General features: G+C 37.4%; 1 protein-coding gene across 3 annotated transcripts in view; it reads left to right on the top strand.

Annotated features, from left to right (window-relative positions):
* TMPRSS11A (transmembrane serine protease 11A) overlaps positions 1–24,431 on the top strand; it is a 45,380-nt gene extending 20,949 nt beyond the window's left edge. The window contains exons 5-10 of one of the 3 annotated variants that reach the window (XM_045834533.1): positions 1,086–1,246; positions 7,507–7,545; positions 9,609–9,780; positions 15,527–15,783; positions 18,995–19,137; positions 20,887–24,431. In XM_045834533.1, coding sequence (XP_045690489.1) covers positions 1,086–1,246; positions 7,507–7,545; positions 9,609–9,780; positions 15,527–15,783; positions 18,995–19,137; positions 20,887–21,048 — 934 coding nt within the window. In that variant the 3' untranslated portion in view covers positions 21,049–24,431. Of the gene's footprint in view, positions 1–1,085; positions 1,247–7,506; positions 7,546–9,608; positions 9,781–15,523; positions 15,784–18,994; positions 19,138–20,886 lie in introns of all 3 variants that reach the window. The other 2 variants (XM_045834532.1, XM_045834534.1) reach the window with 2 other exon arrangements.
* Positions 24,432–26,606: the final 2,175 nt, after the last annotated feature.

Raw genomic sequence — 26,606 nt, 5'->3', positions numbered from 1 at the left:
CTTCTATTTTCAAATTCTGATTTGCCATAATATTCTAACAACATTATCGTATTCTTATGAACTCCTTTGAATTTGTAGCCATCATCAATGAATCATTGTGTGCGTCCAGAGAAATGCCACCTTGTAAACAATGTGTTCCCTGGGATAAAATGGAGAGAATTACTTGGTCATATGTTCTTCAAGTTGACGTAAAATTCTGATTATTTATATCTCCATATTCCAGAGCCTAAATGCACCACAATACACAAAAATGCCACAGAATTGATATGAGTTCCTTTTTGTAGTCAAAGGATTCTAGAAAATAAGGCATTCATATTTTTTAGAACTTGAATCTTATGAAGTGTACAAATAAGAGACATGGCAGATCAAAGCACACGATTTAATTTTTTGAAGACATTTAACTGTTTTCCTACTTTAAGAACTCAGTCTCACAGGGACTTGAAGACATTTAACTGTTTTCCTACTTTAAAAATTCAGTCCCACAGGTGGATGGACTTGAACCTATTTATATTTTTTAAAACGTTCAAAAATTGGATATGTTTAATCTGGAAAAGACTTGGGGACCAAAATATCACTATCTTCAAATATTTTAGGTGGAAAGGTATTGATGTTTTATGTATGTCTCACCTGGTAGATCTCAGCTTAATGAATGGACGATGTAAGGAGATATATTTCAACTCAGATTGAACTCTCTTAAAGTCAGAGCTGACCACAGAGAAATAAGCCTCTTTAGGGAAGTAAACTTTCCATTATTTTAATTACTGAGCTGGGGTTAGAGGACCGCTTGTCCTAGAAGCTGCAGAGGTAATTCTGGTGTCAGATACATTGGCCAAAGAGATCACTAAAGTTTCTTCCAATTCTCAGAGTTTCTGATCTCAATGATAATTTTTTGATGACTGAGTCTTCAGCCATATGAAATGGCCTTGGGTCAGAAAGTCACATGTGAAAGAGTGTCAGTGGGAGAGGATTGCACTTGACATTTTCAGCAATTGAGGCATACTTCAGGGAAAGAAAAAAACAGGAAACAGTGTCAGATAATACCAGATGTATCCTTGCAATAATTATCTTTCTCTTGTGTCTCACAGTCCAGAGGAAGATGGTGTGAAAGCAGATGTCATTATGGTGTTCCAGTTCCCCTCTGCTGAGCAAAGGGCAGTAAGGAAGAAGAAAATCCACAGCATCTTAAACCAGAAGATAAGGAACACAAGAGCCTTGTCAATAAATGCCTCATCAGTCCAAGTTGATGGTAAGTAGGTACCTTTCGATGTGATGTGAGATTCTCTATTAAGTTCATTTTATGGCTAATCTTTAATTTACATGCCATATTTCTATGCCAAATAATAGCTAGAATATACATAAAAATTCAAGTTAAGAAAGTAAAGTTTCAAGGTTTTATTATTCTCTAATGAAAGCATGTCTGAAGTTAGTTGTTAATAGGCTTTTCCTGTAGAAATTGACTGGTGCTTCTACCATTGACAGAGAGGTCATCTGACCCAGTCACTGCCTCCACGACTAAGTGAAAATCTAAGCATTTAGTAACAACTGTTTTTCTGGGAGACACATAAACTCATGTTTTGACTTTTTAAAAATATGAATAATTTTTGTATATAGTGAAATTATAAAGTTTTTGTTTTCTTTCTTCCTATGAGCATTTGGAAAAAATGGTAAATTAATTTTGAAGCCACTAAAGCCATTTTATAAGCAATAAGTAAAAATCACTAACCTAAAAAAATTATTATAACTATGATAACATTATCACTTCTCTAAAAAAGAGAATCAACCTTTATCAAGGCCCTTTCTATGCCCTTTACATGCAGCATCTAATTTCCAGATTCCTATGAAGGAGGCAAATTCACTTTGATTGATGTGAAAGAAGGACTAAGAAACTTAAAGACTCTAATTATTAAAAAGAGATAAGATTCAAATCTAGGTCTCTCATTTATTGAGAGTCTCCATTTAAAAAGCTATGTGGTCAAACACATGTTAGAAATTCTATCTTAAGATTCATCTCTTGGAAATGCATTCCTACATTAGCATAGTAAAAACTCTGAGGAGTCCAGCTAGACAGAAACCTGTTTACCCTTGTACATTAAGCTGCTTCCACAAGCATCTACTTCCGGCAGAGAAGTGCAGATTTCCCCTACAAATTACTAAGGACATCTATTTGGAGTCACAGAACAGAACCAGAGTGACTAATATCACATGTGAAACAGGAATCCCTGCCCTTGTCAGGGTCTGGCTGATTCTTGAAGAGAAACCTCACCAGGAAGCGAAAATCTGAGGGAATGGGATGGGCAGGAGCTTGCTGATGTGGCAAAGAGTCATCTACTCCCGGAATAAAGCTGGGGACCTCTCCCAACCCAAGAGGGAAGAACCTGTCAAGGGTTGAATCTACTGTGTTTGTTAAGTGGAAAAATAGATGAATCAAGGTTACAAAATAGTGGCAATCCTGATAAGTTACATGATATGTTCTGTTTAATTTCCAATAACCAGTTAATTTGCCAGGAATCTAAAAGCCTGAGCTATCTGAAACCTGAAGTAAGGCAGGGAATGATCCTGGACTGTCTGGCCTTTTTGCTTCTTACAGGCTGAGTTTGTAAACTGCAGTTTATTTTAATGACTGTAGTAGATTAAAGGACAGGATGTGCTAATGGAGAATCTGATTTAAGAGTTACCTGACTAATTCTAATTCCAATTCCACTGAGTCACTGCAGGACCACCCAAGTAATTGAGCCATGCCCTTCCCTCTATTTTCTCCATATTTTCCTCTATAAAATTGCAGTGATAATGTTTATTTTTCCTGAAATCATAGGAATACCATGAAAATGTAGGGAAAAAATCTCTATAATATGGAACATATAGGCTATTTCCACTTAGAAAACTAGTACCGTACATAGTGCATACGCTTTGGAAATCTGAAAGCATCAATGTGAGTGATTGACTGGTAGCATAGAAAAAGCTAGAACCTTGAAGGTTTTCAAATTTCTAAATGTAAAAATAGCAGTGATTACTAACACTTAGGAAAGGCCCATTTAGTGGAAAGCTCAGTAAGAAACCTCAACACAGTTCTTAGAGACAAAACCATTGCTCTCTAAGAACACAATTTCTGGGGACTCCCAGTGAATAGAAAACTGCTGCCTGAGATTTGTCCATAATTTGTCAAATACGCGTTTTGTTCTGACAAATAACTGTGTGGTGTGGGTCCTTCATGAAATGCAGTGTGTCAGAGCAAAGCCAAAATCAACACCTTTGCACTGCAAACATGGCCATGGCTGTGGAAGAGCCACTCACTGCCCACATGCAGTGTGGGTGCTCCAGTTCCCGTCATGTCACTAGTAGCATGTATAGCCCTTGACACTAACTGCATTACTCCCAACTCAGAAACATGTTAGAGGGTTACTTTCAAGACTAGGGTGTTATGTTTCTTTGCACTTCTCGATGTGAAAAGTGAAGAGATTGCTCAAAATTAGAAACCTTTGATAACTAGTTACTTGTGTATAGGTAGTGTGCCTCCAGGTGTAGTCATTCTTCCTAACACTTCAACCCTTAAAAACCCAGTTACACTTACAACCGTTACACTTCACCTGATATCATTCCTGGAAAGGGGATATTTGCATCTTGCTCAAACTAAGCTGAAGAAGTTTTAACTGAAGAATCTAACATTATACTATTTTCCATTCTAGTTCACTACTAATATTGGACATATTAAATTAGTTTGTTTAAAAAAGTGAAACAAGAAATTTCCTAAAAACTACATTTGACAGAACATTGAGTACTTTCCATAGAGTAACACTGAGAATCTGTCTTGAGAAAATGATTCTTTACCAGTGAATGATTTGGACATGCCTTTAAGGCTATCTTTGAAGTCAATATTTTCAAAACCCCTACTTTGCAGAGCTTACCATCACTAGTTTCACAAATGGGATTGATAGAAGGTAAGTAGAAAAAAAAATTCTTATTTTACACAATAAGAAGTTAGATGCAGAGAATATGAGTCTAAGAAACATGCCACTTGGTAGAAATTTGTAAAACAGTTTATCTTCATTCTGCTCAGTAAGTAATTTTATCTTGAAAATTGTCATAGGTTTTGGCAATCTTCTACCAACTTAAGTTTTTTCCTTTTTAAAGTTTTATCTTATTATGTTATTATGGTTGTCCCAATTTCCCCCATTGCCCCACTACACACAGAACCCCCCACTCCCACAGGCCCACAGGCAATCCCTGCACCATTGTTCATGTCCATGGGTTATGCATATAAGTTCTTTGGCTACTCCATTTCCTATACTGTATTTTATATCCCCATGGCTATTCTGTAACTACTTATTTGTACTCCTTAGTCCCCTTACCTCTTCACCCATTCCCCCATACTCCCTCCCATATGGCAACCATCAAAACTCTAAATCCATGACTCTGTTCTTTTTGTATGATTAGTTTGTTTTTTAGATTCAACTGTTGATAGATATGTATTTATTGCCATTTTATTTTTCATAGTTTAAATCTTCTTCTTTTTCCTAAGTAAGTCCCTTTAACATTTCATATAATAATGATTTGGTGATATTTAACTCCTTTAGTTTTTTCTTGTCTTGAAAACTCTTTATCAGCCCTTTGATTCTAACTGATAGCTTTGCTAGGTAGAGCAATCTAGACTGTAGGTCCTTGCACTTCATGACTTTGAATATTTCTTGCCAATCCCTTCTAGCCTGCAAAGTTCTTTTTGAGAAATTAGCTGACAGTCTTATGGGAATTCTTCTGCAGGTAACCAATTGCTTTTCTCAAAGGTTTGCTTTTCTTTTGCTGCTTTTAAGATTACCTCTTTAGCTTCACCCTTTGGCATTTTAGTTATGATGTGTCTTAGAGTGGGCCTCTTTGCATCCATCTTGTTTGTGACTCTTGGTGCTTCCTGGACTTGCATGTCTATTTCCTTCACCAAAGTAAGAAATTTTTCTTTCATTACTTTTTCAAATAGATTTCCAATTTCTTGCTCTTTCTTTTCTCCTTCTGGCACCCCTGTGATGCAAATGTTAGAATGACTGAAGTTGTCCCAGAGTCTGTTCACACTATCCTCATTTTTTTGGATTCTTTTTTCTTATTATTATTCTGATAGGTTGTTTTTTGCTCCCTTATATTCCAAACCATTGATCTGATTTTCAGCTTCATCCATTCTACCATTGTTTCCGTGTAAATCATTCTTTATTTCAATTAGTATATCCTTCATTTCTGACTGGATCTTTTTTTATTCTGATGAGGTCCTCACTAAGTTCCTTGAGCATCATTATAACCAGTGTTTTAAACACTGCATCTGATAGATCGCTAATCTCCGTTTTGTTTAGTTTTTTTTTCTGGAGTTTTGATCTGTTCTTTCATTTGGTCCACATTTCTTTGTCTCCTCGTTTTGGCAGCTTCCCTTTGTTTGTTTCTATGTATTAGGTAGAGCTGCTGTGACTCCCTGTTTTGGTAGCATAACCTAATGTAGTTGGTGTCCTATAGGATCCAGTGGCACAGATTCCCATGTCACCCAAGCTGGGTAATCAAGGTGCACCCTTTGTGTGGGCTAAGTATACCCTCCTCTTGTAGTTGAGCCTTGATTGCTGTTGCAGGTCAGTGGGAGGGACTTACCCAGATCACTCAGTTGTAAGGACTGGCTGTGGCCACTGACCATGGCCATGACCATGACCACCTCTTGCCCTCTGTGGAGGATCAGCTGTGCAGATGCAGGGTGATGGTTCTCCATTGTGGTCTGTAGCTGTCCACTGGGTGTATAAACCCTAGTGTTTCCCAGATTGTACAGGCCAACATCAGCTGCCACCTGTGTTCTGCCGAGGGCCACCTTGCCTGAGTTATAAAGCAATCTGAGATTGCTGCCACTTGTGCTGTGCTTGGAGATTCCCAGGTAAAACCAAGTTGTGAATCTAGTCTGGCTGCTTCTAGTACCTAGGCTGGGCCCACTTAGCAATAGGTACCCATTGAGCTAGCTAGGGACTTATGGAGGCTGACTGCTGCTTATTTTAGAGGATTTAGGAAATTGTGAAGTATGAGCCATTCATATGAAAAGTTGCTTGGGTGGACCCATAAGTTGGGTGGGCCCACAAGTTGGGTGGGACGGAGTCTCAGGGGATCTCCAGGGTGGGTCAAACAGTGTTAACCAGGTTGATGGAGCCTGTGATATGGCACTAGGCTGGTGGCACTATGGTTCTGTGGCTCTGTGGCTCTGTGGCTCTGTGAGGGGAGGGTTCAGAAAACAGACAATGGCCTCTGCCTGCCTTTCTGTCTGGGAGCAAGCTGTCCCTAGCTCATGCCTTGATGCCAGACACTTCATTTCCTCCCTGTATGCCACTGGTACCTTTCAAGCTACCTTTCTAGTACTGGTGCTCAGAGGGAGTAAGTCTGAGTAAATCTGGTATGTTGGTTCTTTAAGAGGAACTACTTGAGACTCCAGAAGTTTCTTCCACTGGCTGGGTCCCAGTTGGTTTTTGCAGCCAGGGTTATAGGAACTTATCTTTCTGGCACTGGCACCCTGGGCAGGGTGGCCTGGTGTGGGGCTGGGATTCCTTACTCCTGAGATATCTCTCCTATTATTTCTATCCACCACATGTGGATGTGGGAGCACTTGTCCCACATCTCTGTCCCCTCTACCAGTCTGGATGGATGAAGTAGTTTCTTTAATTCCATAGTTGTCAGACTTCCATTTAACTCGATTTCTAACTATTCTGAGTGATGATTGTTCTATAATTTATTTGTAATTTTGATTTGGTTGTGTGAGAAAGCAAACCATGTTTACCTATGCCACCATTTTGACTGTAAGTCTCCCAACTTAAGTTTAAGTGTTCATGTTTTCTGTATCAGATTCCTAACTTTGTTGGAAATTAACAGGATTTAATCTTAATTTATATCCCATAATTGACCTTTGCCAATATATTCATCAGATGTTGGATAAGAAAACACAGTAGTTCATTCTTCAGAAAAAAAGCATTTTGATAGTTTAGGAATTGTGTTTTAAACACAGTTTTTGTCAGAGTTTTTAAAGTGTTTTTTTTTTAATTCCTAAATGCTTTCACCAAAAAAGGCTTATATGAACTCTTAAATAGAATAGGTTAAAGCAGATCTATTCTGATTAAGTCTGTGTTTGAGCCTCAAAACCCCATCTACTTGTTCTCTCTTTCCTCGATTTCTCTGTCTTCTGAGGCAAAATCCAAAGAGGCTTTATCCCGCACCATTGGAAAACCACTGTTCAAAAACTGTTTGTGAGTTTTAATTATCCACTCTTTGTGCCTTAATCACCCACTGCTTGAGGTATTAGACACCTACCTAATTGAAGGTTGCTTATACATCTCTATAAAAAGTATACCCATATCCTATTGTATCCCAGGAGATAGCCATTCTCCTAACTGATGAGTATGTTCAACTGTCTAGAATCTATATATAGTCAATATTCTCTGATAGTGAAGGTTATGAAGGCCAATCAAGAGGATATCAAATTATTATTACTTGTTCTATTTTGTTTTTCAGCAATGAGCTCATCAACAGGGAAGTTAACTGTCCAAGCATGTAAGTCTAGTTAGCTAATAAAAACAAGTTCAATTTTCTATATCAGAAAGGATAATATCTTTGAATATTACCTCAGAATTTCTCATCAGTGTGCAACTTTTCTTTGGGAAAGAATAAAATTCTTTATAGAAATACTTTAGAAATACTTTAGAAATACTATAGAAATACTTTACAATATAGAAATACTTTTTTCTAACTCTGAGACAGATCTTTTCTCATGTTCAAAAAAAATAGTTTAATATATGCATAGCCCATATATACAGCCAATGGTGTGGTGATGGCCAGAGGGAAGGGGGTTACAGGGGCCAAGTGGAGGTGGGCAAAGGGGGAAAGCAATGAGGATGTCTATAACAGTGTAAACAATAAAAATAAAGTTAAAAAAGGAAAAATATTTCATATGGTTGAAATTTTGAAGCAATTTGAATAAGCTACATATATTTCTGGTTTGGAATAAATGGACTTGCTTTTCTAAATGTTTAAAATGCTATTAAAATGTGCTTTCTGCTGAGAAATAAAATAATGAGAAAGTGATAAGTGGGGAGATCGATCCCTATCTGTGACTGACCTATAAAGCTTGCTTAGTATATCTCACCTTCATGGTGAACAGCAGCTCCACTTTCTTACTTTGTGTCATTGTGGTCAAAATTTTGAAAGGTTTTATAAAAGTGATGATGAATTTGAGCAAAGGTGTTTATGATTTCACCTATGTATCTTACAAACACACCACACTATACATTTCCATTCATTCATTCATTCATTCATTCACTCATTCATTCAACAAACACCGTTTTAACATCTACCAAGTTCCAGAAAGTAAATACAATCAGGAGTGACATGATCCTACTTCTAAAATTAAGAATTTGAAGGTAGGGGAAGACATAAATACATCAGGAAATCTTAAAATATTATGATAAATGCTATTACAGAGAATGTCCACACTGGTATGACAGTGAATCACAGTCAGCTAACCTCATCTCGTCCAGTCAGAAAGGGACTCGAGACAGCAAAGAGGAGATGCCATGTGTCAGGTGACAAGTGGTGTCCTGGACAGGAGAAGTAGTATGTAAAAATGTCTTCTGAAAGAGAGTACACGGTCATTTCTTGTAATTGTTCCAGTGTGGCTGGAACATAGAATGGGGGTTGAGGGTATGAGAAAAACCATGATGAACGGTGACCAAAGGCCCAAACCATGCTGTAGCATTTCAATATCTGGAGAACAGTGAGAAGTCACTGGAGGGTTTCACTCATATTGTGAAGATCACGCAGTTTTCAGTGTGGGGAACAGATTGGAGGAACAAGACTAGATAGAGTCAGGGAGATAAACGGGGACACTGTTGCTGTCTTGCAGATAAGAAAAATGGTAGTGCAAACTTGAGTAATGGCAGAGTGATACCTAATTAGTTGGATCAAGAATTGAAGCTACTATATTTTCTTTGTTAGCACCATACTTTAAACAGGTTTAATTCATAGCAGGACCCTTAAAGAGCAAACCAATCTCTGATCTGGAGCACATAACAGAATACATATTTATTCTCACCAATAGTGAATGTGGTGTTATGTGGAGACATGGGACCCTCATCCCGGAGAGTGAGAGACTGATCATGATACATTCAACTCATGCACACTTTATGAACTAGTCACTCAGAAAAACATACAGGAGAAGGAGTTCCAACAAATAGGAAGTTACTTGTCTGGTCAGCTCTCTTGTGAAAAGTTCATGTCAAAGTAACACTGTTGAATCACCTAAAACTGGAAAACAATGATCTTATATGAGCTTCCAGGACATATAGATAACTGACACCACAAAGTCTTAGGATACACACTTTGTAGTGTGTCAACCCTTTGCAGCTGTACATAGCTTCAGTAGGCAATATATAGCCACATCTATACATGTAGGGAGAGAGCAAAACATCAGTATATCAGTAAATACAGAGGACAGCTATTAATATTGAGCATATTTAAATAACAATAGATGCAAATATTGCATTGTAATACTCTATTAAGATCTTTGTATCAAAAATTATAGAGACATTTCTATAAGTTAATGATCTCATCTCTTTCAGGTTGTGGTAAACGAGTTGTTCCATTAATTGTCAACAGGATAATGTCTGGAGACATTGCGGCCAAGGCTGCCTGGCCATGGCAAGCTTCCCTTCAGCGTTTTAATGTCCATCAGTGTGGGGCCACTTTGATTAGTAATACATGGCTCGTCACTGCAGCACACTGCTTTAAGAAGTAAGTTACAGACCTTAACTTAGACCCCACTACTGCTAAAAAAACAACCAACTTCTAAGTTTTATTATGTTCTGACTGATAAGTAATACTTCCAAATATTACTGAGGTAAAATGAGAAACTCCTTTCAGGTTCTTTTCTAAAATAATGTTACACTTGCATACTAATTTGGAAAATTGGAGGGGGTGGGTATAGTAGTCATCATTCTAGTGCTCACAGAGTTCTAAAGAAATTGTGTAAAGAAGCAAGAGTCATCTTAGCACAAAGTATTTACTATTAACATATATAATAAGTACTTTCCCAAACAATCCTCTTCACTTGATACTAGTGTCTGTTTCTGCCAAACACTTGGTCTAAACTCATGCTGATCACAGATAAATTAATTACAAAGTGAACTTGAAATCTTCAATAGATGGACAATGTTGGTAGCTGTGATAACAGGGAAACGATCAATTCAAATTTTATAGCACTGATATGAAGAACTAATGGAATTATAGCAGTTCACAACCAAAATGAGAAAATTACCAACATGATCCCTCTGAGTAACTAAAGTAATCTTTAGTTACTCAAGATCCCTCTGAGTAACTAAAGATTAAGACACCCATAGGCCACCCAATTGAGACCTTCATGTAACCTAGTGCCCTCTGGACCATGGTACTGCAAAAGGCAAACTGGAAGGAAAGATAGCACTTCTGCTATCATACAATTGTTTCAGATGAACAGTTAACAATTCTTCACACATTCTGAGCATAGTTACAATATACATTCTCTAAATATAAAATGATTTTTCATAATTTTAGTTTTACTTTTCAAAAAATAACCAGTCACTTTTTTTTATTACTGTTACATTTTAAATTTTGGATTTCTTTCTAAGTAGGTACACTTTATGACCTTTCTCCAGCACCAGATATCATGGACATAACAGGGGTTCCTGGTCTTTCTGTAAAGCAGATGGCAGGAGGACTCAGGGAACAAAACACTGATTGTCCCAGACAGTGGGAGAGCTGTGCCTGATCTCTGTGATCTTGGACAAGTTATTAAATCATAGTGTGTTAAAAATAGATGGACTCATGTTCCTCTGGAGCCCTAAAACCCTGACTTTTGATCTGCCTTCCTAGGAGTCTAAGTCTTTTTAGAGACTTGGATCCTTGAACTTCAAAAGACATGAGAACTCAATAGGCCAATATGTTAGAAAGCATAGAAATCTTTTATGCAGGTACCTAGTGTAGGACTGAATATCTCAAAGTGATGGAGGGCATACTGCTCCAAAGTTCGCCAATTTTGTGGTAGATGGCTCTGCTTTTGCAAAGGTATTTATAACACCAGTGACCAAATCTGCACTCAAATAACTTCTATCCATTGATATTTGTTCTTTTACCTATAGAAGGGTTATTCTTGCATTTCTCTTTTTTAGGCCAAACATTATAAAATTAGTGGAAATATCCAAAGCATATGTGAAAATAAACATCACTACTTTATTTCATAGCATCAACTTGCCCGTGTCCTGCCATCCTGCTTCTTTTCTGAATGTTCTTAATTTTGTCAGTGTCCCTTAAAACATGCTTCCAAGAACTAAACACACTTCTCAAGATAGGTAGTATAATTGATATAATGACAAAGTAAAGTAAAAAGGCTTCTGGAGAAATTAAATAAGTTGAATGTAAGGGTAATAGGTAGCTCAGTAACTAAACAACTCTTATCAAATGATGATGGTTAAGAATTGCTGTAGAAAGATAGGATACTTTTTATGGCTCATCAAAGACCTCAACCCTGCAGCCTATCCAAAACAGTATATTTTGTAGTCTTGGCAGATGATGTGGAAGTAATCCCCAACAAAGTAGCTGATAACCTGCACTGGAAAGGAAAAATAAATGTGTGGGTTTGAAAAAAAGGAATTTCAAAGGACTTTACATTAGAGTAATAAGCAAGAATTAAATGATGAAATTTAGTAGGAATATATGTAAGGCTCTAACGTGGATTGTAAAAATTCAAGTACATCAGTACAGAAAGCAGATACATGCTTTAACATGTGAAATTTGATCAGGAATTTTTGTTGGAAGATAGACTACTATGAGAAGGCTGTTCACAAAACTACATCGTGATTTAGATTACATTAAAAGAAATGTGAAACCTAGAATAAATGAGATGTCAGATTCATTGTTGGTAAGATCCTGCCTAGAACGGCGAATTCTGTCCTGGACAATACACCTAGCGAGAACTTGACAAAATGAAATGCTCTCAGAGTAGTGGAGAGTACTGGGTGGTAAAGAAAGTTGCTGGGATATCCATATAGCCTTGCCACTCAAAGCATACTTTACAGACATGCAGTATTGACATAACTAGGAAATTAGTTAAAAATGCTGGATTATGCTCAGTGAAATAAGCCAGTCAGAGAAAGACAAATACCATATGATTCCATGTATATGTGGAATTTAATGAAAATAAATTGATGAACAAAATAGAAACAGAGGATAAGTGCAACAGACTAACAGCTGTCAGAGACAAAGGGTGTTGGAGGACTGGATAAAATGTGAAGGGATTAAGCAAATGTATGTATTACACACACACACACACACACACACACACACACACGCACGCACACATAGACACATACAACAGTGTGGTGATAGCCAGAGGGAGACAGGGATGGTGGGGTGTTGTCTAGGTGGAGGTAGGCAAAGGTAGGTGATGGGGATGGAAAGAGACTTTCCTTCGGGCAATGAGCACATAACGCAATGTGCAGATGATGTGTTATTGAGTTCTACAATTGAAACCTGTATAATTTTGCAAACCAATATCACCCCAATAAATTCAATTTAAAAATGCAGGAATCTCAAGCCCTATCTCCAGCTTACAGAATCAGGCGCCACATTTTGATAGGCTCCCCATGTTATTTATTTACACATTAAAGCTTGAGAAACTGTTCTAGAAGACCATTTTATCCTGAGAACGCTCTGGCAGAGATAATACATAATTATATTCATGTACCTGAGATATTTTCTTGTGGAAAAGAACTACATAATCAAGTAAGAACTTGCCAATAGCCACAGACACTTAAAGACGAAAGATTCCAAGGTAAAGAAAGGATCCTAAGGCAAAGGTGCCCCAACTGCAGAAGGGCTCAAGTGCAATCACCACTTGAGAGTGTTCTCACAAAAACCATTATTTACGTAAGCCCCAGTGTGCCACAAACACATGGTTAGGTTCTTAAGGTTCGTTTTATATGATTCTTGCACCCACCTCACTTGGTAAACCTCACTTAGTAAGCCCTTTTTCACTGAGGGAAATAAGGAAAGTTAAGTAACTTGCTCAAAGCCACAATGTTAGGAGATGGTAGACTTGAACACAGAATCTGTTTTCCTCATTGCAAGCCCCATCTCTCAGACATTGGCTCCGTGAGAGAACTAAATGACTTGGTGTGGTCTTTTCTACTCAGATGAGTTGATGTTATTGTAGTATAATATTGAGTTAGTCCTTTAAGGAACCTCATTATATGCTTTTTTTAAAGCTCAACAATATTCCCATATCCTTTTTATAGGGATGGTTTTCTTTTTTTTTAAATATATTTTATTGATTATGCTATTACAGTTGTCTCATTTTCCCCCCTTACTCCCCTCCACCCTATACACCCTCTCCCACCCATATCCCCCCCACCCATATCCCCCCTTTTAGTTCATGTCCATGTGTAATACTTATGAGTTCTTTAGCTTCTACATTTCCCATACTATTCTTACCCTCCCCCTATCTATTTTCAGCCTACATTCTATGCTACTTATTCTCTGTACCTTTTCCCCCTCTCTCCTCCTCCCACTCTCCTGTTGCTAACCCTCCATGTGATCTCCATTTCTGTAGATCTGTTCCTGTTCTAGTTGTTTGCTTAGTTTCTTTTGGTTTTGCTTTAGGTGTGGTTGTTAATAATTGTGAGTTTGCTGTCCTTTTACTATACATGATTTTTCTTTATCTTCTTTTCTTAGATAAGTCTATAGGGATGGTTTTCAAACCAAATGTCATCACTTTGAATTTCTTACAATTTATTTGGGGATCTAAATTACTATTTTTATATTTATCACCAGTAAATTGCACCTTATTGATTTGGGGCCAGATTTAAAATTTTTTAAGTTTATTCATAATCTTCACTTAGCATCTCTCATGTCAGATATTTCTTTCTGGTTTGTAATCTACATATGTAGTTAACACAACCTATATTAAATAGTGTCAAGCCATTGTTGGAAAGTGTTAGAATGATCACTCCCATTTGAGTAAATACAATTCTGTTCTTTTCTGTTCCAAGTTCAAAATATCTAATTTATGTGAGGTTCATCTAGGCATGATTAAGTTGAGAGGACAGATTTGCACCAATAAATCTCACAAAAGACTGATTTATAAATAAAAATGTCTATTTATGCCACATAAACAATTGTTTATAAACAAATTTTTATTTAGCTTTACTCATTAGTATGTTTTCACATCAAAATTATGCATAAAAATGAAACTTTAAATTACTTTAAAAATAAAAATAATAATCCCATCAGCTGTCAGTTTGGACTTAAGTTCCACTGATATGCTTATAATAAATGCTTCTTTCTATGATACTACTTATTAAGAAATAATTAGGTTGAGAAACAAGTCTTTATATGGGCAGTATTTGTCTCTTTGCTTATACCTTGTGGATAATATTCAATTAATTAATTAAGGAACATTTATCTTGTTATTAATAAATAGATTTGGGTGAGGGACATGTCCTATAAGGAGAAAAACAGAGAGAGAAATAGACATGTGATCTAGGCAAACAGTATAACCCATCTAGGCCTTATTTTCCTTACTAGATGATCTTCTGTTACTAGATGACCTTTCCAATCCCTATATGTACAATTATCCACCAGTTACTGAAGCTCATAAGCTAAAGTCACACACAATCAACCATCTCTCACATAACCTTTTATCTCATCCACTCTTACCCTCCAACAATCTATTCTCCAGAAAGAACCAATATGATTTTTCAAAAATCTAAATGAGACTAAAGTACTGTCATCTTAAAATCATCCAGTGAATTCCTGTGTCACTTGAATAAATGCCAGACACTTTGTTCATGACCTATAAGACACTCTGTAATCTGGTTCCCACCCACCTCTCCAACCTCATCCCCCCACCAACCTTCCTTTGCACCTTGTACTGCAGTGCATGTGGTGGAAAACTTGGGAAGTTTGTCTGGAAACTGGTCTTCCCGTCTTCTCACAGGTGACTCTCCATCAACCATGTATTAGCCTAATTGTCATATTTCAACAGAACCTTCCTTAACTACCCCTTGGTACTCTATTCCATTGATCTATTTTATTTTACTCATAGTCCTTATCACTGTTTGGTTATTTATCGATTTGTTGATTTCATTCTTTTCTTTCACAAGGAAGTAATACTCTCACCTCAGAACTTTTCTTTCTTATTCACCATTTTATCCTCAGCACTTGGAATAGTGCTCAGCACATAGATGTTCAATAAATATTTGATGAAGAGATAAATGAATGATATTTTATGTGCTTTGCAATTCTAAAATTTAATAATTCCGTATTAGCTCAAAGATGCTGTTTATATATGTTTTGTCTTTTAAAATAATAGCACTAGACTATATTTAAATAGTCAAAGAAAGCTATTATTGCAACCAAATATTTTCAGTATGGTATTTTTTATTAGCCTACATACAATTATTTTTGTGCAGTTTATAGTCTGTTCATTTCTCATCTTTCCCAGTAGTGCAAATCCACGTCAATGGACTGTTAGCTTTGGAACAACAATCAATCCTCCATTGATGAAAAGAAATGTCAGAAGAATTATTGTCCATGAAAGGTATCACTCCCCAGCAAGAGAGTATGACATCGCTGTCGTGCAGTTTTCTCCCAGAGTTGCCTTCACTGATGACATTCGCCGGGTTTGTTTGCCAGAAGCTTCTGCATCCTTCCCACCAAATTCAACTGTCTATATCACAGGATTTGGAGCACTTTACTACGGTGGTGGGTATCTCAAGAAAGGATCACAGAGAAGTACTAAGCCTTGTTTAGAGCAGCGTGATTTCATTTTCCCATCAATGTTATCCTGCCAGCCATTTCCACACAAGTTGGTTCAATTAGTTAGGGCTCCTGTCTTGCAAGTGACAGAAACTCAAAATCAGATTAGCTAAAACAAAGAATAATGATAAAATGGCAAATGTTGCTCTTGTAATTTGGGAATCAAGAAAGGAGTTTAGTCTGGCTTCAGATACAGCTGGTTTCAGGACTCATGATGTCATCAGGCTCTAAATTTCTGCATCATTCCATTCTCTGGCTCTGTTTTCCTTTTCCTATGGAGGGATTCCAGCTTCTAAGGTGGCCATCAACAGCTCAGGGTTCACACCGTCTTTACCTACAAGATCCTGAGGGAAGAACACATCTCTCTCTTTGCCAGAATCTGTTACTCCCTGAAAGACCCCTTTTGGCCCAGTTTGTGTGCAGGAGCACTCACATTGGCTGGCTAATTCAGATAATCAACCTAAGCCTATACCAAGAAAAGCAGGTCTGTGATTGGCAGCCTGGCCAGAATCACATGCAATGGGGGAGAGGAAGTTCTAAAAGGGTAGGCTTTAAAAGTCACAAAAAATGTTCCTTCAGTTATACCAAACTCTATCTCTACATGCTGTTCTCTATACAATGCCAGGTACACATTGCTATGTTGTAATCCTCATGCCCACCTTCACTCCAACACTCCCTCACACTGAGCCCCATCTCTATGGGCCTTCTTTATCCTTTCCATCTCCTCCTCTCAGTTTTCCATCTCAGACTTTCACTTTCCTCAGTGACCTTACAAAATTTTCCTTTACTGAGCTACAATCTCCATTTGCAGCAAAATCTGCTTCACAAGAGGCTAATTTTAAAGTGATCAGGAATAAGAATACTGTGTAGAAATAAATCATCTCTGATAACAGAGCTTCTATTGCCCTCTCTAATATGATTTAACTTGATAATGTTAATTAATCTCCAAAGAATAAAAATGGTTTCATTTTTAAATGTTTTTTGGGCATACTTAGTCAGACATACTCTGGATTCTGAAATCTGGTCCAGGCATATACATATACAATAGCAAGTGTGTTTCTTTAACTCTGAGCTTCAGAAGAAAAGGTTTTCTGAGAATGACAAAATCCATTCACAGACCTCTATGCAATTTATATACAATAAATTCTAAAGAATACACCCTTAATTCTCAGTCTCTATTAAGAAACTAGGAATACCTTTCACTAATGTGGCCAAGAATAGATGCCTCATGTGCTTTCATTCCATATTATACAAGCTGAGAAGTGTGTTGCTTTTTTAAGGTCATATTACCAACCACAGAAATTATTATCCATAGTTTCATAACACTTCCAGGGGTGACTGAGTGGAACTGTAGGCCTGACACCCTATGTCTGCACTCTACCTAACAGGTTTCGCCCTAAGACAGAGTTTGCAGGCTCTGCTTCCCTGATGATGATGGGAGGGGCATGCTGGATTCCCATTGGCTGGTGGGATGAAATGACCCTGGCTTGGAGTTTGAGGCTGACATAGAATTATACCTGGCATAACACTTTTTAAGTAGCAATAAAATTTAACTGACATGTGTATGACTCTATACTGAACAACAGAAGACCCACTTTATCAAGCACCTGTGGACATTCACCCAGATAGACCATATTTACGTCCATAAAACAACCTTCCACAAATTTTAAAACATTAAAATCATACATAGTATGCTCTCTGATCATAATGAAATCAAACTAGAAACTAGTAACAGAAAGATAACAGGAAAGTCTCCAAATGCTTAGGAATTAAACAATACACCTCTAAATAATCCATAGTGCAGAGAGGAAGTCTTGAGGAAAAATTTAAGTATACATAAAACTGGATTAAAATGAAAACAACATATCAATATATGCAGAATGCAGCTAAAACAACGCAGAGAAGGAAATTTACAGCAAATGTGTAAAGTAGAACAGCTGAAAGTTCTCAAATCAATAACCTAAGTTCCTACTTCAAGTAACTAGAAAAGAGCAGCAAAATAAACCTAAAACAAGCAGAAAGAAGGAAATAATAAGAATTAGAACTTAATAAAAACAAAAGCAAGAAAATAATAAAGAAAATTAATGAAATGGTTCATTCCTTTCAAAATATCTACATTTTATGAGAAATGTTGTCCAGTACCCCAATAGTTGAGAAATAGTTCAGGGAGTTCCAGGATTTATTTAAATAGCAGTCAAGGTGTTGAATAGGGTTGAGGTCTCATCTGCAGCTTATTGGTTGTTGGTGGAGTTCAGTTTCTTGCAGCTGGAGAACTTGTGGCAGCTTGTTTTTTCACCATCTTTGGAAAAAAGTCTTTAAACTCAGGAAAGGCCTACGCCCTTTCTAAAAGGGTTCACCTGATTAAGCCAGGCCCACCATGGATAATCCCCTTTTTGAAGAACTCAGGTCAAATGGAATTTATCTTAATTACACCTAAAAATTTCTGTCATGTATCCCTAATAACATAATCATAAGAATGCATCCATTATATTCCAACTAGGGGGAAGGAGATCACAACGGAATCGTGGGCATCATCACTGAATCCTGTATATTATAGTGTCAGTTTCCCAACAACGATGAGATTTGATATAAAGCATTTGTGCACACTTGTGATAGTCCTTCCTTGTACCACAGGCAATTGTCTTCCAGCCATAATATTGGTTTCTACAACCCCTAGTCTATAATATGGAGCCCCAGACTTACAATACATAGAACATGAAATTGTTGCCTTTAAATGTTATTTTATGTGTGAAAGTTCTCCATAAAATGTAAAGGATAAAATAAATACACATGGTATTACAGTTATTTTATCAAGCCAAGAGAGAAAACTATGAAGACCTACAAATACAAACTTTGTTTTTTAAAATGAATACCTTCCTAAATATATAAATCAATCATTTTTAACATAAAGATACAAAGATTTTTCCAGTAAAAGAAACAAAACAGTTTTAGGTATTTATAAAAATGTGATGAGGATAAAAATCATTTAAATGTGCCAGATTTTACACAGAATATTTCCCCTCTGGAAACTGCTTACAGCCTCATGCTGTGTTGACAAATTTCTTACAGGAAAGATTCTAAAAGAATCTGCTCACTTCATTCTAGCGAAGGATGCTGATCATAAACACTAAAATTACTTTGTTGTTGTTTTTTTAAGGGGAATCTCAAAATGATCTCCGAGAAGCCAGACTCAAGATCATAAGCGATGATGTATGCAAGCAACCACAAGTATATGGCAGCGACATAAAGTTTGGGATGTTTTGTGCAGGATATCTGGAAGGCATTTATGATGCCTGCAGGGTAGGTGGGGAGAGATTACTTTTAATATCATTGACTCAAAATTTTTTTATCTGGCTTAATAAATGTTCTATGTTCTTTATACTAGTATAAAATACAGACATCTTGTCAGTTCAACAGTTTCTAAATGCAAATTTCACAAACATTTAACTACATATTTTAAATGTTTTATTAAGCAAAATGAAATGAGCAGAGTTCCACTGATGCTATCAAACAAACTAATCATAAAATTAAATTTTCTTAATACCAGAAGTTCAAAGATTCATAAAACTTCACTTCATTAAAGGGCTCACACTTGGAAAGGAAACAATCATGAACAATGAACTATGATGTCATGTCATAAATGACATAATGAAGAGAAAATATTTTTAGCTTGAAGGGAAGATTTCATAGCAAGTTATCAGAGGGATCGCATTTCAGTGAGGCCTGAAGGATAAATAGCACTTGCCCAGCTATAGAATAAGAAAAGAATACTATAGAAAAGAGGAAGAGCACAGCCACAATTACAAAGGTGTGAAATTACAATTCACATTCGAGGGGGCCCCAAGTAATCTGCTGGGTTTCAGCCTAAGGAGTGGGGAGAAACTGCAAACACTAACAAGGTGGATTAGGCCATGTCGTGACTCTGGAGCTCCACCATGTCCTCCTCTGTCATCTAGTATCTGTCCTGCACGTATGTGTTCTAACAAGGTATACAAGTGTGTTTCTTCTTAGAGGCACTTGCCCTATACTGTGAGATCCTTGAAAACACAAAGGAGATGATTCTATCTGGGGAAATGATTCGCATGGTATTGATATCAGGTGGCGCAAACCCTTCCCCAAGTCCCACAGATTACACAACATGGGCAACCTCTGTCAGGAAAAGGTATGCCACCTACATCTCTATGTAGCATACAGGCTGGACAAGAGCAGAATTGACACACATCTAGCCTCAGTTGTTAAGAATATGGAGGAAGGCAGCTAGGATTCGGGGAATCCCAAGAGAGGTGTATGCCTGACAGACAGGGGGCAGGTAGCACGGGGAGTTTAGGAGCAGACAGGATGCGGGAACCTAGGCAAATGGTGAGGTTAAGTGATAAGCCTCAGGAAGGACTGGTGGTCATGAAGAGACTTCCCTGGACTGGGGAGCAGAGGTAAGATTCCTAACCCATGACTGTGCAAGTGAGTGATAAGACAAAGCTGGAATCATAGAAAAAATGGGAAAGTTATTGAGGAAGGGACTCAGACACAGGGACCCAAGACAAGAATACACTGATTGCAACTGGGTGCATGGCATGTGGCTTAGTCTGTCTGAGAACAGAGAAGTCCAAGCACCCTGCTTAGAGTCAGAAGAAAAATGACATCAGCTTGACTTTCTGTGTTACATACTTAAAATTTGCTAAGCATGGACCTGAAGCATCTTACCCTCCTCCTCCCACCAGCGTAACTATGTGAGGGGTAGATGTGTTAACCTCATGGTGCTAGTCATTTCACAAAGTATAGTATGTCAAATCATTATGCTGTTCACTTTAAAGATATACAATTTTATCTGTCAATTCTGTATCCATAAAGCTGAAAAATGAAATGTGAAAATTGAAATTTCATAGGTTTTTAAAGACTTTTATAACTTTTAAAATCCATGTTTCAGTTAATTATCCTAAAATTGGTAATCTATACATATGCTTAATAATAAAATATGTAGTTCATTGGAAAATCTTAAGTAATAAGCCTTATGTTTAGCTAATATTCTTTCTCTTCTTCATTTCTTTTCAGGGTGATTCTGGGGGGCCTTTGGTCATAAAGGATCTTAAAGATACCTGGTATCTCATTGGAATTGTGAGCTGGGGAGATAACTGTGGTCAAAGGAACAAACCTGGTGTCTACACAATGGTGGCGTATTACCGACACTGGATTGCTTCAAAAACAGGCCTCTAAGTCACTGTGCAAGTTAGACATGGAGAGCTGTCTGCAGGCCAGGCCTGTATGAGAGTCCAAGTACTCAGGGGATATAGTTTAATGGAGTGAGATTAATGACTGGATCTAGTGACACAAGGCACATGACATGATTTATTTTAGAATCACTTTAATCAACCAATAACCCATAGCCAGTTCATAAAGGATTTAAATTCGTAAAGTAGTGGGTCAGTTAGCCTGATCTGAAAAACACAGCAGATACTGAGCTCTTTAAATCATGCAAGCGGGAGTATAAAAGAGGAGCAATGCAACTTTTTGTGGATTATCCATGAGACTTGTCCAGGCTGTCACCTTAGGTGAGTAATATTTTAAACTCTCAGGAGTTCAGAAACCTTTATTCAGGAGTGGACAAAAGTGGATTTACAGTTATGAGTACAGGAAACACAGAGTTTATTATTATTTATTAATTGTTATATTATTTTTACATACAAACGACTGTAAGCCTACCTTTGCCCATCCCTATATAATTTCCAGAGCTCACAAATACTTTTTTCTCATTATTCCAGGTTTTCCAAAGCGACTTTCCACTGTAAGAAAATAAATTTTTACTTACAGTGTCATTGGTGGGTCCTTAAAAAAGGAAATTATATCTGGGAGAAAAAAAATATTGTGATAAATTAAGTCAGAGATCTTCTAAACTTTTTCTTTCAGTTCTAACCTAACTTATTTTTGGTGATTTTTTAAACACACACACACACACACACACACACATCCCCACCCTGCAGATACACTCAGAAAAAGCCAGAGTAATGAATGAGTATATAAATTAACTAACTTGTCAAAAATGTATTTTTGTTGCAAACAATTTTGGAGAAGGTGATAGTAACTTCATGGGCAGTGCCTAAATAGAGGCCAAAATTTTGACATTTTATAGATGCATTCACATGTTTGGACCAACAGGAGTTGACTTGGTATATTATTAAAGGTGAAATGCCTAGAAAAACAAGGAGAATTTGCCAGTACGTTGAAGAATCAAAGAGCATTGTCCTTCTAGATAAAAAAGTTTCTTTGTATCGCTGCAGCTGATTACTCCCTAAAGCTCGTGACAGTAGGCTGACTACTGCAACCATGAAACCCTAGTTAAAAAATGTTGAATAAATATAACTTTTGAGGGCCTACCACCCAAAACACATGAACAAAGTGATCTGAAAGAATGCCTATACCTCCTAAACAAAGTGTGCTGTGAAGACATTAGCACAGTCAGGCACACGTGCTCCGTGATGCAATTAAATGAAGGTTTTGTGGACACTTGCTGTGCATGACAATGCCAGCCAAACTTTCAGCTCTGCAGGTAGGGCGTCAGTCATTCGTGCAGTCCACATAAGCCAAAGCACTGGAAAATTGAGTTACTTTATAACAATTTCCCCTCGTGTGCTATTGAGAAGGCATAAATAGAACCCTAAAATAATGGAAAGGAAATTTACAATTTACGCACACACAAAAATAATTGATTTTTAACATAGACTCATAGAAGTTTAAAATTTAGAAAAGATTGTGCAAGTCATGCAGGCCAACACACGTGTCAGAGAACTGAAGCCCGGAAGCACAAATTACTTAGTAAAAGTAGCCTGTATCCTCCAGGAGCCGCAGACCCAAGTACCAACTTTACATGTCCTTTTCCTTACAAAGTATCTTTCTGATTGCCTATATTTACTGAACCATCAGATCTATAAAAATTACAGCAAGTGCTATTATTGATTCTGTTTTAAATTTGGGTACTCTTAAGAAAATAATTTTAAATAATGGAATTCACTTAAGCAGCTCGTTGTCGATTCTCTGAACTCACTTCAAGACAAAATTGCTTCTTTATGTATACATAAAAATATACACAGCCATACAAATTATTCTATATTTTGATGGTATATAATTCTGACTTTTAATGTTAAGATTCAAAATGATCTTAGAGTTATAAACTTTGTAAGCTTTGGTGCAGCATTTCATTCTGGGTCACATGTGAGCAAATACTGATATCTCATTTTAAATCGAATAATAAAGTCAGTGGTCAGAGCATTCTATAAAGAATATCACTGAGTCGGTGTTAGGCCATAGCATGAATCTTTCTTTCAACAGCTCTTGAGGATTGCATTTCTTTTAATAACAAGTTGGGGTCACTCTGAAGCAGCATTTGTCAGTCTTGGTGGTTTTGACATTTTGGCCTGGATAACTGTTCAGAAGGGCTGTCCCATGCAGTGTAGAATATTTAGCAACCCCCTGACCTCTGCCTACTAGATGTCTATGACACACTCCACCCCCCAAAACTGTGATAACCCAAAATATCTCCATACATTGGGAAATGCCCTCTAAGGAGTAAGCCTGTCTCCTATTAAGAACTACTGTTTGTATTTGATTTTTTTTTCAGAAATTCAATAGATACCTCCAACTTTGATATTGATTATTCAAAAACTGTAGTCTCCTAATCAAAGTGATCATTCATTATCATGTTCTTAAATAAAATAGCAACTACACCCCTTGGTATACACCCAAATGAGTTGAAAACTTATTTCTGTACAAAGACATGCACACCAATGTTTATAGCAGCTTTATTCATATATTTCCAAAACTAGAAAGCAACCAATATGTCCTTCAGGAGGCAAATGACTAAATAAACTGGTTCATCCAGACATTAGGATATTACTCAGTGATTAAAAACAAAAGTTATCAAGGTACAAAAAGACATAGCTCAAACTTGCATGCATATTACTAACTGAAAGAAGTCAATCTGAAAAAGCTACAATCTGAAAAAGCTACATACTGTTGGAATCATACTGTATGATTCTAACCACATGACATTCTGGAAAAGGCAGAACTATGAAAACTGTAAAAGATCAGTGATTATCAGGGACTGTGAGCAAGAGAGGGATGAATAGACGGAGCAGAAAGTATTGTCAGGTAGTAAACTACTCTGTATGATACAACAATGGTCATCAAAACCCATAGAATGTCAATACCAATAGTCAATCCTAATATAAACTTTGGATGTTAGGTTATAATGATGTGTCAGTATAGGTCCATCAATTGTAAAAAAAAAAAAAGTACCACTCTGGTGGGAGATGTTGATAGCTGAGAAGGCTGTATGTGTTGCAGCGTGTGGGTACATGAGAGCTCTTTGTACTGTATACTCAATTTATTTGTGAATCTAAAATTGTTCTAAATATAATGTCTATGGTGCTTTTTGAAAAGCTACCAAAGCTTTGAAGACCCCTGGAGAAGTGGTAGAATACAGAGGAATATTGAGTTCTGGGTAAAGCGGTACAAGAAATTAGTGTAAGAGAATTATTCTACAGCTGAAGAGTTCTTTGTGGTTGAATTACATTCTTAGCAAAAAATAAAAAATAGTTTCCTAATTATGAAGTTGAAACTCTTTTTATCAATAGATTTAGGCAGAGAATAGGAACTAAAAGTATTTTTTTTTACATAAACAGCTGTATATTATGTAACTCAAAATTCCGTAGAGACTGCTGGTGATAAAGGGCAAGTGCAGGGACTAACAACTTCAGGGGGTATGGGAGACCTCCAGGACAGTGTTTTGTCAATGTTAGTGAGGGCATAAAAAATAAACCATAAGTGTCAAGACTCAGAAAAGACAAACAAACAGCAGTACCTTAGGTTACCCTAACCTGTCCTTAGCCTTGAAATAGGTGTTCTGGGTTTGGGCATGCTAGATGATGTTATGTTATGTGCAAGGTCATTGAAAATCCCTGTAAAACCTGAGGAATATTTTTTAGGGCTACAGTGATCAACTAGAGTAGTCATCATAGGATACAAAAAGCACTTGGTTGAATACCACCCTATTCGAGTTTTGCGGTCACTGACCTCATAGAATTGGCTGCACTGTGGGCCTCCCAAAGCCATCTCAGAAGGCTGTGGCATTCAGCTAGGCACTATTACCCACAGTTCTCCTGCTATCCTTTGAGGGGTCATCTGCTTTAGCTGGAACCTGGAGCTCAGTGACATCCACATTCTCGGGTTTATTAGATTTCCCTAGGAAACATTTCTTTTACCTCTCCCTGGTCACGTGGCTTCCAAAACTGGAGGAGCTATCTGGCAGTTTTGACTCTACTCCTGTGAACACACTGCACTGGAAGGAACCAGTAGAGTTACCATGGATACCTAGGCACATCGATCCATGATGCTGGTTCCCCTCAAAGAAATATTTCTAAATCTTAAAAGTATGCTTGATCTAGGCCCTCCCTGGTATGGCTCAGTGGATTGAATGCACGCCTGAGAACCAAAGGGTAGCCAGTTTGATTCCCAGTCAGGGCACATGCCTGGGTTGCAGGCCACGTCCCCAGTTGGGGGTGCATAAGAGGCAACCACGCATTGCTGTTTCTCCCCTCTTTCTCTTTCCTTTCCCCTCTCTCTAGACATAAATAAATAAATATTTTTTAAAATAATGAAAGTATGCTTGGTCTTGAAGAAATAAGGTACTTTATCTTTGTGGGAATGCTTTCCTGGAGAATTTGGTAATAGTGGATGGAGGTCCTTGAGAAAAGATGTAGTTCCAGTGATAGAAGGTAGGGCAAGTTTAGGGAAGGGGGTTGGGGAAATCCCTGTCATTATACAAAGAAACTACAGTTATCTCTGGGCTTAGAGACAAACCTCCTTCCTACATAAAGGTTTATTTCTGGTGTGTATGTGTGTGTTTAGAAAAGTATGAAATGAGTCAATGGGGAGCCATAAATATATTCAACCAACCTTGGAGAGTCCCATTTATAATACCGTTGTCAGTTATCTTGCTGGAATCATGTCCTAGATGGAGAGAGCATTCAGGTTCTCATCAGTGCTCTTCCTGAAACTACCGAAAGGGGTAATATAATCTGGCTCCATCATATACCACACAATGGTGGTCCAGCACAAGACTTAGCTGTGCCTCCAACACTCAGAGCTCCTCCAGCTTCCCCAGGAGTCTGGATGGACAACTGGGAAGTAGGCTGGAGCATGGAGAAGCCCCTTCTAGGTCAGGACTCATGCCCACAGCTGACCACAGTTCTGTTTCCTCTCTCCCACTTGTCTAAGAGAAGGAATTCTGTTCCTGGTACAAGGCACAAATGTTACCCCTGGTTTTTCATGAAAAGCACTAAAAAAATAGCCTAGCCTTCACATGCTTTTCATTGGACCATTTAAGAACCTAACAACATATTCTTATTACATCATCTACTTCATATTCTTTATGTCCTTCTCATTTAGATGCCTCTGGAAAAAATTAGATCAAAAGATTATAGCTCAGGACAAATAACAATAACAATAACAAAAACAAAACCCCACACACTAGATTTCAAGGTGAGTTGGATAGCTTCTCCCTGATCCATGACTAAAGACTATTTTTAATCCCAGGCAATCATGACAGCTTTAAATGTTCCTGTTCAAGTGCCTTGGAAAACAAATAGGATGAATCAGTGGAAATGACACAGTATCGTTAAAAAAGAAAACAATGCAAGGACATGCTCTACTAACAATGAGAACTGTTGCCTCATATCAGAAGGGTGTTATGACACATTTTCACAGCTCTAAATGGCCTC

The sequence above is a fragment of the Phyllostomus hastatus genome, unplaced genomic scaffold (genome assembly GCF_019186645.2).
Source record: "Phyllostomus hastatus isolate PE091 unplaced genomic scaffold, TTU_PhHast_1.1 phas_contig_196, whole genome shotgun sequence".
NCBI lineage: Eukaryota > Metazoa > Chordata > Mammalia > Chiroptera > Phyllostomidae > Phyllostomus > Phyllostomus hastatus.
Note: the sequence above shows the minus strand (reverse complement) of the source record. Positions and strands in the feature narration are given on the sequence as shown.